We start from the raw sequence: 14,674 nt of genomic DNA on the forward strand, positions 1-14,674 counted from the left end.
CCCTTTCACCGAGGTTGAATATCAGATATCCCGCATATCAGACATATACATTACTATTCATTACAGTTATGAGATAGCAATGAAAATAATTTTATGGTTTGGGGGGGTCACTGGTAGCAAGCTTGAGAACCACTGATCTACAAGGTCTCGTGTTTCTTTTCAGAAACTGGTAGCCCCAAACACAAGATGCCATTATAGACATGCTCTCAGTGATTTCTGAGCAGAGTTTGTTCCATTCTCTCCACTGGTTCCCCGTACCATCGACGACCATGATGCTCTTTGGAGATCTGAGCCCTTTGGTAGAAGGGTTGTAAAGCACCATGACATTGGGCTGCAGAGAGAGTGGGCTCCGAGCCTCAGGGTTTCCTGTTTTCTGAGGGGCATGGAGACTTAGAGCTGTCAGCCAGTTAGTAATGACAAAAGGCAGACACACAATCTTTCAGGACACCAATGATTATTCGAGGATACCCAGATCTTGCTGGATGTCAGATTTTGCCCTTATAGGAAGAATACTGTAAAATTGCCTTCAAGCATCTGTTAAGACACTTGGGTCAGAGCATGGAGTTGAGGGTGCTGGTGGGGAAGGGGGCCTGTCAGAAGTGCTGTGAAAAGGTACGGAGTAAATGTGTCTTTATTCTAGCCTTAGAAGCAGAGAGAAGGGAACCCCAGAACAAGCTGGCTAGCAAGGCCAGCCATCTAGGTGATTTCTGGGTTTGATTGGGAGACTGTCAATGAATAAGGTGGAAAAGCAATCCAGAGCCAGTCCTGATGTCAGTCTCAGACCCCTATAGGTACCCAGAGTCCACACACTATACACACATGAAAATAGAAAAGGAAACGAATATAATTGATGTAATGAGCTGTGCTGGGCCTTCAGTTACTTCTTTTTTAGACTAAGCTTCTTGTCCATTTTCAAGTGAGAGACGCAAACTCTGAAGGCTTCACTAGCTGTGCGCATGACCTCCAAAACCATCATGTACTCACTGGTCACCCTTCCTTGGTGGGATTTGGGGTTGATCTTTCTATTTAGTTTTCTTGGGTTAATGGCTTCCTCATTTCCTTTGGCCATTTCTTCATTTTATAAAAAAAAAAATATATGACTTAATCTTATTTAAGATGTTTTTCTGTGTATTGTTTAACTTGTCACTGGCCTAATGGTAAGTGAACAGCAAACAAATCATTGGAAGAATGAAATGAATGCAAGGATGTGGCATTCCTTAGATAGTAGAGTTTTACATAGTGAATGGCCTTGTGGTAGGCTATTCTGTAGGGTGTGGTTATAATTACATTGAACACAGCTTAACCTGGAGAGAAGTGTGTTTCATTCAAGTATATTGCCTTATATATCATTTCTACCCATTTTAGCTGGTGAGTTGGTTGAGATGCTGGAATTAGAGACAGTGAATGCCATTTGGAGGTTAGACATCCCTATTTGAGGAGCCACATACTTGGAAATCTGACTCTGACTTTTCTAAGCAAAAATGAAGTACTATTTCACAAAATCGGGCAAGCCTTGGAATTGAGGCAGGACAGAACCCAGGCAACATGATCTAGGATGTAATCGCTTTTATCTGAAAGGTCCCTGGTCCTGGCTTCCAGGAGATGGGTTCTGTTACTGGAGAAGGATAAAAAGGAGATGACGTCAAACATGTGGGACTACATGCAGGCACGGCTGCCTGTATTGAACTGAGGCTTCAGGTCACTAGCAGAAGGGAGTTGGTACTGACCGGAAAAGACCAGGCTCTTCTGTTGTGAGATTTTTACTGGGGAGAGAGGAACAATAGTCTACTCATCCCTAATAAGGTACCAATGGCAGACCAAAGAAATTGTTCCACCCAAGAGAAGCTTACTGAACTTGTGAGTTTATTGGGGTTACTTACAAGAACACGAGTGAGGCAAAGGTGGCTGCATCCCACCAGGTGTCAATAAAAAGCCCATCCCATTATGAGTGAGTACTCCCCAAAGCTGCATCATTGGAGCAAAACTTACAGGTGGCTCCACTGGAAAGTCTCCTCTTCCCAACAGTTCATAGCTCTAGAGCCTTGGGGGTGGGGGTTGTGGGTCCTGTAAGTTTCAGAGTTTTCTGAGCCTTGTGAGTTTCATTGGCTTTCTCAATTGTAAGAACCTTTGCTCTTTCTCTGGAGGGAATGTTTCAAGGAGATAGTTATACAACACCTCCCAACATAACAGAGAGATTTGAATTGATTTGCCAGGGCAGGCTCCTGGTGTTGTGTCAGAAGAACTTAAGATTCTTAAGCTGCTGCAGCTGCTGAAAGCACATTAGGGTTAGAGGAAAACACACAAGGCTCAGGACCCATAACTGGTTTCCTCTGTTCTCTTGTTGTGTCTTCTGTTTTAGGTCCATTCTCAGACAGGCTCTTCCCAAAAGCCCCGAGATGGTTTCAGCTTCCCCCTTTACAGCTGTGTCTTGTTGGTTATGACCAGCACAGACAGGTTTGTCCCAGCCTTCTCAGGTTCCAGGAGTTTATGACTCTGTCATATGCTCCATTCAGGTTGTGGGTTTCACATAGGGAAGCTCAAAGGTGAGCTAAGAAGAGTAAGTCTTCTGAAAGACAGCCTGCTCAGATGTGGGTTGGGGCAGTAGAACTTTACTTCAAAACACGTCAGGAATGCAAATAGTTGGGCCCTATTCAGACCTACCAAGATTTGGGATTGAGTCCCCCAGTAACCCATGGTTCACCAGGCCTGCTGGGAAATAAAGTGTTCTCATGAGAACCATCCCCTGAAAATCAATATTAGGATAACACAGCTGTGAGAAAGGGAGAGTGGCTACCAGAACCTTCCCCACTAGGTTGACACCGCACACAGTGAGGCCGGTGCCTGACTCAGAAGTGATTATTGCTGAGATAGAGGTTCAAGGAGGTTCACATGTTCAGAGGTTCCATTTAGAGCATTTGTGAGTTATAAAGAAATCCCAAAGACTCCCAGGTCTGAAAGTTCTGAGTATTGACATGATGGCTCAAGTGACACATTTTACACCTGAGCTCACGTGGGGGGCTACTGTCAGAGGCAGACTCCAGAGAGAATAGGTTACCTGCCAGCTAATTTTTTTTTTTAATGTGTATGAAACATAAAAGAATTTTGTGTTTTCTCTTAGGTCCCAACATATGCAAATTTTAAAAATAAAACAAACAGGGAAGAACACGTGGAATTTTAGACACTTCTGGTCCCAAGCATTTTGGGTAATGGGTAATGAACCGACAGGTGTTTCCATCTTTCTGACTAAGCAAGCGATGGCACTGCTCGGGAAGGGCCGCTGACTCCATCAGCCTTCATGAAGCAGCTGTTGTCACTCTTAGCCTTGCATGGCAGGGGCTTCCCCCTTTTCTGCCTACCAGGGGGGTCGGGTACAATGGCTGCTCAGTTGCCACCACCCCCTCTCCCCTTCTTCTTTCACACCCGCTGTCTAGTTTCATGTTTTATGCTGGGATGGAGGTGAAAGCCTGCTTTTCATTAGGCTTACTTATTATTGAGTCCTCCACATTTTAGAACTAGAACCCAATTTTCTGTTGAGTTTTGAACATTTTCTAACCGGATAAATCAGGCTTTTCCTGTGGCCTATCTGGGCTCCCCGCTACTACAAAATCATCCCCATTCTGTATTGCGCTTAATGACTGTTTAACTTTTTAAAGAACCCACTGATTGCCGGTGCAATTACCGTATGATTACGCCGTGATTACTTCAAGCCTGCACCCCTCCAGCGCTGCTGCTGTGGTTCAGACGGCTTCAGCAGCAGCTGAGAGTTTTCAACCAGAAAGCAGAGACTCATTTCGTTTGCTCAGTACTTTGGCACCTAGTCTTCAGAGCTCCCACCCTGAGGGATAGCTACTCCCCCAACAAAAGCCATTCTCTGGAGCCAAGTAAGTTTCATCCCAATATGAATGCCTGAGGACCATTACATTTGGAGAGACATGATCTTTATAATTTGAAGCATTATAAGGAGGGGGAATGGGGATACAGCTTCGTGTTAGAGAGCTTGCTTGGCACATGCGAAGCCCTGGGTTCAGTCCTCAGTTACACAGACAGACAGACATGCAGGAGTTGATGGTCTGTGCATACATGAGCAAGTGGCCTGGCTCTGTTCAGAAGACGGTGTCTCAGTGCTCCAGTTGGAGCCTGTGGCTTTGTGATGTTCACTAACACTTGTGCAGGACCAGAGAGACTGCAGACCTGAACTTTTAGACCCAAGAACAGGTGACATGAAGCCAAAATAAGGAATTCAGAACATGTAGGCTAAGCCACATGGTAAAAGGAGATGGCGCCCACTGACAGAGAACTCCAGGGACTTTTCTGTAGTCCTGCCTTGCGGAATGAGCAGCCATAGAAATGGCTGCGTTTCTTTCATCACTGTTCACCACTCTGAACAGATGATGTGGGTGTGTGGCAGACTGGCCTGCTTGGGACAGGCACGGGTCGCTGGAGCTAATGCCAAAGGTGTTGTGTTACAGGTAATAGGAGCGAACCACTGGGCTTTACAGCCTCTGAATGGTCAACCAGCTTTCCCTTCCTTTCAGTGCAGACTGGGGTCATGCCCAGGAGATACTGGTGCCTGTTGTGTATACTAATTGCTTATGGCAGTAGGTGCATGTCAGGGTTCTCTGAGGCTGGAGTTGATTGGGGTAATGTCATGTAGTTGAAAATGTGATTTTCAAGAAGGCAAGATCATGACTTTCAGGAATATGAAGTGAATGTACCTCTCAGATAAGCTGATTGATGGGAGAAGCAGTCAGACACCACTACTTCATAAACACTGTGAATAACTAGGATATTAGCTTATATTTCCTGTTGATTTACTACTTGGTAGTGTACAGGGTAAAACCCAGGGCCGTGTGCACACCAGGCAGAACTCTATTACTGAGTCACAGCTTTGGCCCAGGATGCTGATCTGTTTAAGAACACGCTAACAAAGAAAGTTAGAGTTAGCTTGCCTGGGTTGGGTCAAAGGCTGATGTGTTCAAACTTCAAACTACATCCTTGAGCTTATGTGTCCCATGGGACAGAAACTGTTTGTTTAAGTTTTAAATTTTTTTAATCTTTATTAGCCAAAAGGTGCAAGTTGGCATTAACTTCCTAAGTTTGGGACTTCAGCAGTGAGGGGTGTGATGAACCAAGTTGACCCTTCGGACTGGAGGCAGCAGACTTACTCTAATGTCACTGCCTTGGGTAATTTTGAGTTGTTTAAGTGTAACGCCAACCCTTTCATATTTTGATGGTCATATGCACAGCTGTGTCATACTCCTCTCGTTTCTTTCTTCCCCCTCTCACCAGAACAAAAGCAGACTGTGGGTGGGCTTTGACTGTGACCTTTACTCCACAAGACATGCTGTCAACCTTTTGTACCTTCAGGCTTCCGTGGGGTTTATCTGACAGCTGCTTTCTCCGAGGACAGTCATACAGGGTACAGCTGATATTATGTTGGATGGGCATGGGAATAGAGCCTGTAGCAGTTGTACAGGCACCTCAAAATGTTCCAGGTACGTTGACCGTTTCTCTGTTGAAAGTCAACGTTTCTGAACCATTTATTTTTTTGTCTCAAGCTCCATTTTCTCTCTGCCTGGGAAGTACTGTGCATGAGGGGCTATTCTCCAGAGGACTTGGAGAGGAACCGTGGGCAGCTTTCCCGTAGGCTTTAGTCATTTCAGTCTTTCTGGAAACAGATATAAATTGGCATCTCTTGCCTACTTAGCTTCTGCAAATGTGTTGAAAGAGATTCTCTCTTTTGCTGTCAGTACCTAGTAGGAGGTTTTGAATAATGCATGGGAAGTTGCTTATATTGATAAACATGGCTAATTTAAATTATGGGACTGGGATTCATGCTAAACTTCAAATTTTTATGATTCTGAGTATACACACATTAAATTTTTTTTAACGATTCTGAGTATACACACTTTAATTTTTTTTTTTTATTCTGAGTATACACACCTACTTATTTCTTAACTGAAGAGGATAAAGTACCTCTGTGGACTATGCTGGCTAATTTTATATCAACCTAACACAAGCTAGGGTCATTTGGGGAAAAGACTCTTAATTGGGAAAATGTCTCTACAGGGTTGGCCATGTAGGCAGGTCTGCGGCTCATTTTCTTGATTGATATGGGAGGGCCCAGTCCACTGTGGGCATTGCTTCTCCTGGGCAGCTCATCTTGGATGGTATAAGAGAACAGGATGTGCAAGCTATAGGGAACAAGCTAGTAAGCAGCATTCTTCCATGGAGTCTGCTTCAGTTCCCGCCTGACTTCTTTTGATGGTGAACTGTGACCTGAGAATTGTAAGCTATAACCAATCCTTTTCACCCCAAGTTACTTTGGTCATGATGTTTTATCACAGCATTAGAAATCCACTTAAGACAGTGGCTAATGGTAAAGCTGTATTGGTAACATCTGGATTTGTCTGACTCCATCTGGCTGGTCATTCTGGCTGTGTGGGTCTGTGAGCAATGTGACATTCTGGCGTGGGGTGGAAAGGGCTTCTTCAGTATTCTCTTGAACTGCTGAACTGTTTTAGGGGACAGTTGGTTGGGGGATAAACTTTGGGGGTACTGTGTCCTCTCTTCATGAACTTATAGGGGGAGCTGCACCTGAGGGGGAGCAGCAGCTTTTTGTCTCTTCAGCTGAAGATTTGGGATTTGACATGGAATTGTTTTAAAGGGGTTTGCTTACAAAAACCACTTGGTGTTAAGGAAAGCTTTTCCTTGTAGCATTTCCTGCCTCCTGTGAGGCAGAGTGGGTTCTTAGCTTAGGAGGGAGGCTCAGAGGAGGGCAGACAAATGCTAAAATCTCTGGACAATGTCTTTGAAAATTGAATCTCACGTCTGATGACTGTCATCGCAACTCTGTTGCCTGGTTTCTGATATCTAAACTGGGATTCCATTTCAGCCAGTCAGTATGATAGCACTAGAAACTTAGCATATGATTAATTTCCTGTTAATATTGACTTACCGGTATATATCCAAATTTCCATGTTGGTATGAGGTTTATAAAACTATCTGCAGTATAAGAAGCTATGGAAACAAGGGTGGACCTGAGCAGAGTTACCTTTTCCACTTATTTATTAAAACATTCAACAGTCTCATGAAAATCACTTTATTTTTCTGTGCCTAGAATATTTCAAGAAAAATTGAAAACTCTGTGTCTTTTTTCAAGCTGCAGTCCAGACTGGGCTAATGTTGGTAGATGAGAAGTAGATGCCCAAGAAGTATGTGGCGTCATGTGGCATTTGGTGTTGTTTGGAAAATAAAGCAGGATGAGGGAACAGCAGGAATGAGGTGAGGGGCAAGATAGGTGAATATTTTATAAGGTGGTTCTGGGCATCTGACCTGAGATGTGGAGTCATGTGAGAATTGAAGAAGAAAGTTGCTGCTAGAAGGAATGCTAGGTGTGGGCATTCCTTTGAGGGCAGAGGGCACTGGGTGTGCTTGCGGCACTGCGTGTGACCAGAGTAACTAGTGTGAAGTGAGGTTAAAGATGGGAGGAGTGTCTCATAGGCTGTTGTAAGAATCAGAGGTTACTGTGGTCTGTAGGAGTCACCAGAGAGTGTCGGGAAGAATAATGACCACAATTTGACTTCTATTAAAAAAGAAAAGGGAAAGTAAATGACCACTTTCCAGGGGACTTGTAACCAGATCCGAGAAGGGCCATGGTGACCTGGACCTGGGGGAAGAGTGGAGAAGGTTCCTGCATATATTTTGAAGGACATGATGATTAGATTTGCTAATTATTTGACAGGGTGTAAGGAGCAATAGAAGTACCAAAATTTTTGACAAAAGTTACTAGGAGACTGGAATTGACATGGATTGGGATGGTATGGCTGAGGGGAACTTGTCAGTAAACTGGGGATAAAAGAAAACTTCATCAACCCAATAAAAGGTATCTAGGTGACACAGTCTTATATGTAGAAAACCTTAATAACTCTATTGGCAGTCTTAGAACAAATAGGCACTACAAAGTCCCTGAAATAAGGGCAATATAAGAAATTCTGAGTTATGCTGTCCTCTCTCTCACTTTCTCTTTTGAGTTGGGGTCTCAAACTTTGTATTCTCCTGCCTCAGCTTCCCTAGTTCTGGGATTACAGGCATGCACCCCTATGCCTGGATAGTTTTATGCTATGTATTATTGTGGAGTTAATAATATTTAATATTGATTCATATAATTATTAAGGCATATAAACAATGAATTAATTATTCTATTAATATTAATTAATGCTGGTTATTAATACAGTAGCAGTTATTTCTTAACCCACTATTTTATAAATAAAAGACACAGAGACCTGTTAGATTTAGGATAGCTATTTTATAAATAAAAGGAATAGAGGCCTGATAGATTTCTTATAAGCCTTAAAACTCTGGAGCTGGGCAGATATTAGCTGTCTAATCTATCTTGTGTACTCCCCAGCCAAATTTCCCGTAAGCACTTGTGCATGTTCCATTTGGTTTGCTTCTGCTCTATCAGGCCAGTCCTCAAAACAAGTTGTTCTTGGCCATGTGCTCCTGGTTATCAAGTGGTGACCTGCTCTCTTTTCTTCCTCTTTCCTCTCTCCTTGTGGTCCTTTTTTTTTTTTTTTTTTTTTTAACTGCAAATCCCACAAATCTTAGTTCTGGCTACCTCCCTTCAGCCCAGCCCAGGCTATAGGAAATTTTATTAGCCAGTCAAGGATAATTGGGGAGGCAATGTTCACACAACTCATTTTGGGCATGTGAGCATTTGCTGGTAGGACAGTAAGGATCTTGGGGGCAGGTAATTAACATTCGGATGCATAGTAGCTCCAGATCAATCCCAACAATGTAGATCAGCATTCTAGAAATGAAACTGAGAGCATCAGCATTTGTTTGAGGAGACTGGCTGGGATTAACCAGAAAGAGGATGTCTGGAGAGAGGGGAAAACAATAAACATCTGAAATCAGAGTTACAGATACTGACTTTTGTAGGTTAGGGGTGTCAGAAGACGGGACAGATAGGAGATCATCAGTGTAGCATCTGGACAGCCAAGAGATCATGTCTAGGGACAAGTATTTGGGGAAAGGAGGATTTAGCCAGCAGGTGAAAAGCAAATGGGAGAGCAGGGAAGAGGAGGGTAAGAAGTGGCTGGGTCCAGAATTTTATTTTTGGAAAAAGATAATAAAAAAGAAAGTGAGTACTAGAAAATGGATAAGCCCCTTTGAATGTCTCTTACTCACATAGGACTGTTGCTCACCCATAACTGTGGAAGTCTATAAACGTTTGCTCTGCCTTTCTGGCCATCTCATCGGAGTCTGTAACAGTTTGCTGCGGGGTTGGGTACCTGTCCGTGGAGTTCAGTTTGTGTGAGTGAGTCAGGATTGGTAGAAGCAACACGAACTGAAGTTAATTCAACAAGAACTGAGCTTGGTGACATGAATTGCTGAGAGGAGAAAAAACACAATCCTGCTGAGGGGTCACACATCTCTTCAGAGAAACTGAGACCCGATATCCTATGACCCTCGGTAGGTTGTAGCATAAGTCTGACGCAGTGGCCCTTTCTAAAACTGACAGTGATCATCTTCCTCCCACTCCTGACAGTTCATGACACTTGACTCAATATTTCACAAAGTTCTGCAAATTACGTGTTTTCCTTCCTTCCAGTTCCTTTCCCTTACCTATTCATTCCCTGTCCTCCCTCTTCCCCTCCAGCCTTCCTTCTCTCTCCTTTTCCCAGCCCCTTCCTCTCTTCCTTCCTTCCTCCTCTCCTATCTCCTTTCCTCCCTTTTCTGTTTTTCTTCAAACTCAGTGATAGAAACAGCCTCAGAAAAGTGAAACAACCTTTCCAACCTCATGTGTCTTGGAGACCTGCAAGCTTGCTACAGACTCAGGTCTGGGGATGTTAATCCTGTTTCTTCAGCAGTGCTTGCCATACTTTGAGAGCTTCTACCAAAGACATAGCTTATAGCTAGGGGTGTGCAATTCCGGATGTGTGTGTGTTCAATACAGCAACGTACATGGAATTGAATTGTGAGTCTCCATAGCTGGTGAGACCCCTGTTGATCCCAGGTACTGTTTAGAAGCATGTTGGGTTCTTCACTGCTGCCTTGTAACTGAATTGTTTTCTTTTCCATAGGGTATGAGTTGTTTGCGTTCATAAGTCACATGGGAACATCCACAATGAGTGGCCATTATGTTTGCCATATCAAAAAGGAAGGACGGTGAGTCTTCGTAGAAGGCAGTGGATGGCTGTGGTGTTGCGTTCCTCCTGAGAGCAGCCGTTCTATTCATCCTACTAGTATTTTCTATGTTATCTCTGGTTCTCACATTGTTTTTTGTTTTGAGACATGATTTTGCTATGTAGCCTTGCTGGCCTGAAATTCACTGTGTAGAGCAGGATGGTCTTGAACTCACATCCATTTGCCTTTTCTTCCCTGGTGCTGGGTGGGATTAAAGGTGAGTGCCACCATGCTTAGCCTCTCATATTGGTCTTGAAGGGGTATACTTTGGTTTTTAAACCAGTCTCTATGCAGCTCCAGGCTAGCCTGGAGCGTGTTTTGTAGTCTTGGCTGGTCTTTAACGGGGGGGGGGGGCCTCCTGCCTCAGCCTCCTGAGTACTCGAGTTATAGGCATGCATCTATGCCTTACATGCTATATGCTCAACTGCTTTAGAAATACAAAGAGCAGGGCTCAGGGTAGCTAGTTATCAGGGTGCCAGAATTGGTATTCAGAGTCACTTGACCTATTGTACCAAGGTGATTTCCCCAAATAAAGCTTCACCTATAGCATAGAATAAGTGGGTTTAACCATGAAAATGAGAGAGCAAGGATGCCCTGGTTAATTTTAAGTTTTAAAAATGAATGCATTTTAGTCTAAGTGTGTTTCTGACATGGCCTGTTTGCAGTGTGACGTGAACATACTTATGTTAACAAATTACCTATTTACTTCATACAGTCGGGTATTATGCATGGCAACCTAGATGTCAGCTTCTTGAGTCAGACTTCAAGGTTTGTGATGAGGAGGTCTAACCTCACACCTTATTCTTGGGTGCCTTTTCTTTGGTTCCCTTTGGTAGCCTGTGGTGGGCTTTCCTGCTTGCTCAGATCACATGGAGACAGGCATAAGCTTGGCCACTCAGATAGGATGCTGGCCTTTCACCAATGTCTCCCATGACCTAGATAGTTTGTTCCCATCCAAACTCCCTTTTTTTTTTTTTTTTTTTTTTTGCATGCATTTTAGGTTTAGAGTCTCAGCTTGATTAGTATAGAACATAAGTATAGAAAATAAGATAATAACAAATTCAAGAGGCTGGTGAAAATGAAGCAGTTTTTAACATACCGTTCTGAAGAGGAGGACACAGCATAGAGAAAAGACAAAAATGGCTGGTGGGCTGATTTGGCACAAGACAGTAGCTTTTCAAATTGCCTAAATGAGAGACATTCCCACTCTCTTCTGTTGGTTGGGCTTGTTCCAAACTCCCCATCTCACTGACTTGGGACAAAGAGGCTCATCCAGTGAACAGTGTTGGGGGTGAGGCTGCCCTTTCCAATCTTGGGGTTAGTCTGTGGCAGAGAAAAACTCTTAGTTTTGAGAGAAGTAGGCACCAGCTGTGGGCTAGGGGAGAGAGGAGCCTTTTGTCTATAATGTAGGTGAACCTAAATGCACCTCATGCTGAAAACATACAATCTTATTTTTTACACAGGAACTTACACAGATGATGAGTTCAAAGAGTGGCCTAATTATAATAGAAAAACATGCAAATAATTGTAACAGATTAGCACAGGCCGAAATAATGCAAAGGATATGTATTCTGTAAGCATAGGATAGCCAGTATCTATGTGTTGATGTGTTTTTCTTTGTTTTGTTGGTGTCATTTGGGGAGGACACACACACATGTCCTTTCACCCATTTTAAAACCTTAAATTGCGGGGAAATTGCACCCTTTTTTTGTTGTTGTTTTGGTTTTTTATTTTCTCAGAATTTGCATTTATTCTTGCATTACTTTCTGAGGCTGCTAATGGGTTTCTAAAAAGAGAATTATGGGACGAAAAATTTAAACAATTTGGAGAACTCCAGTACATTGTAGTAACTAGTTTCTGATTGAACTCAAGAACCAAAGAACAGGGCTGGAGGTGTGGCTGGGCGGGTGAACAGTTGTTGAGAAGGCACAAAGTTGTCTGCCCAGTCCCCAGTGAACGTTGCCCAGTGCAAGGGCAGCCTGTGCTGCCCTCCCGGGGATTCTTTACCAAAGTCCTGTTCTCTTTATCTGCTCCCTTTATGCCGGGGTTGGGCCACGGTGACGGTGAAACACCTGAGTTGTTGAGGACGCACAGCATACATGCCTTCTTTGTGCCACGTGACCCTTACTGACACAAATCCACCTCATGCTTCCCTCTTTTCTTTCAGATGGGTGATCTACAATGACCACAAGGTTTGTGCCTCAGAAAGGCCCCCCAAAGACCTGGGGTATATGTACTTTTACCGCAGGATACTAAGCTAAACCTCACAAGAAGTGGCGAGAAAGAAGCCATACACCTTTTTAATTTGCCAAAAAAAAAAAAAAAAAAAGGAAAAAAAAAAAACAAAACAAAACAAAAAAAAAAAAACAACTTGGGACAGCTGGATGCAGAGGACTACATGGTTATTTATTGCTTCTTTCAAGAGCATGGTCACTGGACGCCTTCTGGAGAAGAACCGGGAAGGAATTTCTATGCTGGCAGTACTTTGTTGTAGGGATTTTGTAACTGTTCAGGAAGGGGGTGATGTAAGCAAGGCATTGGCCGCCAGCACATCAGAAACGGATTGCCTTTCCCTCTTTTCTGCTTTGGGGGGTCAGTGGTGAGGCTTCCCCTACAGTGAGAAAAATGCCCACTTTTTAAATTTTTTCCACATAGGAAATCAAAACCTGGACTGGTTTTTATTGGTGTCATCATATTTTCACTTCCCGCAATAAGTTCTGACCTAGCTGTGTGTACTAGGACATCTGCAGTGGAAGCTATTTTTAATTTAAATCACATCAAAATTTATAATACACTGTATGAATGTGTGTGAGAGTGTGTGTGTGACCTTTCAGGTCCACTGGAAATCTGATGGGTTGGTGTTCAAAGGCTCAATAGTTGCTATTAAGCTTACTCGGAAAAGGCAGGCAAACATTTTAACAAAACTATAACTCAGGAACAATTGTTAAAAATTAGTTCCCCACTTGGATTTTAAGAAGTACAAAGTGCTGAGCTGTGGCCTCTAAGTGCTGTCTGGCATTCATGTGGGGCTGTGCCATTTGACCCCAATGCCCGGTGCCCAAGTCTTGTCATACTGTGTTTTGCCAAAGGCAGATAGTAGGTTCTGTTCCTCGGCAGTGCATTCCCTGTTGCGTTGATTTTTAGTTAAGTAACTGGCCTCTCGAGCCTTGTGCTTACTCCCCTGGAATCGTGTTAAATGCCCGTGGTGTGTGTGATTTTTCTGGTCTCTGAACTCACGTTTTCACTCCTCTGCTTCTCTGGGGCCAGTCTCGCCTCTGCCATCGCTGCCTGTCTGCTGTGGCCCGTCGTGTGACCTTGGGCACTTTCAGGATGTGGGCTGCAGAGACGCTTCTGTGACCTCTGGAAAGCTGTCCTGTTCAGCTGGTCCTTTCAGGGTCTCAGCCGCAGCCTGGGAGCAGAGCTCTGGATGTGCGGTGGGGAGGAGTGAGGGTGCTCCATGCTCTTGTCACTGCTTGTCACCAAGTCCTAGTCTCTGGACTTTCTAGTTAAGATGTGTACTTGTTTGATCGACAAAATCTTTTTAGAAACTGCAGAACAATGAAGAAGCAGAACCAACTGGGCCAAGCAAAGTCTAGGCTGTGGAGCCAGGGTGTACTCAGGGGCTGCCTCAGTTGGCTGTGAGCGCGTCCCTCCTTTTACCTGTGCCTCACTCTCCTCATCCTCTTGGTGGTTGGGCAACGCCTCCCCTCTTTCTAGCAGGCTTTGAGGAACCTTTGCAGAGCAGAAGGTGGAACATGGCAGGCCCCGTTAGTGTGTCTCCTGACTTCTCCACGTAGCTGATGCTTTTTTCCACTTGGGAATGGCAGAAGGAGGGCATTCATGGTGCAGTCATTCTTCTGACGCTGTCCTGAGGCACCTTTTAGGCTTGACTCTGTTATGTGTGTCCCTGACCACCGCCCCTCCCCCCAAGTGGGAATTCCCACACTAAGCAGCCTTACAAAACACAGTCCCTACAGGGCCATATATTATTAGAGTAACAACTGAATGCACATCATCCGTGGCTGGTTTGCAGTGTTACAAAGCAAAGGCGGTAGGGTAATCTCTGAGGTTTAAATTCAAATGTGGTCAAAGAGAGCATGTATATTTTAAATAAAGTAAACATTTTTTTTTTTTTTTTTTTTTTTTTTTAAAATTTTTAAAAAATATTTTGTATATATTAAAAAATATAAATTTTTTTTTTTTTTTTTTTTTTTTTTATAAAACTTTGCAAACTCAGTGGTGTAAAAATCCACAGTAAAGATTTTAGGCTACAGACCATTTAATTTCATTAGGCAGAATTAGGAAATCAACCCTTCCGACACCAGGGCATACTTCGAGAAAGTGTATTATGGCAGCCTTTCTCCTGCCTCACAAACACAAGGGCTATTCAGGGCAAGGTTTTGTACAAGCGCTATCCTTCATTCAGACTGGGAGCTGGGCGCACTGGCATGAGGAGCAGCTTTCTTTCCCGTTAGAAATGTGC

The 14,674-nt window shown here is 43.7% G+C and overlaps 1 protein-coding gene across 2 annotated transcripts in view; it reads left to right on the forward strand.

Annotated features, from left to right (window-relative positions):
- Usp13 (ubiquitin specific peptidase 13) overlaps positions 1–12,452 on the forward strand; it is a 94,401-nt gene extending 81,949 nt beyond the window's left edge. For both annotated transcript variants that reach the window (XM_055626119.1, XM_055626120.1), the window contains 2 exons: positions 10,089–10,173; positions 12,359–12,452. In XM_055626119.1, coding sequence (XP_055482094.1) covers positions 10,089–10,173; positions 12,359–12,452 — 179 coding nt within the window. The remainder of the gene's footprint in view (positions 1–10,088; positions 10,174–12,358) is intronic.
- The last annotated feature ends 2,222 nt before the right edge of the window (positions 12,453–14,674 follow it).

The sequence above is a fragment of the Psammomys obesus genome, unplaced genomic scaffold, assembly GCF_907164565.1.
Source record: "Psammomys obesus unplaced genomic scaffold, mPsaObe1.curated_primary_1811, whole genome shotgun sequence".
NCBI lineage: Eukaryota > Metazoa > Chordata > Mammalia > Rodentia > Muridae > Psammomys > Psammomys obesus.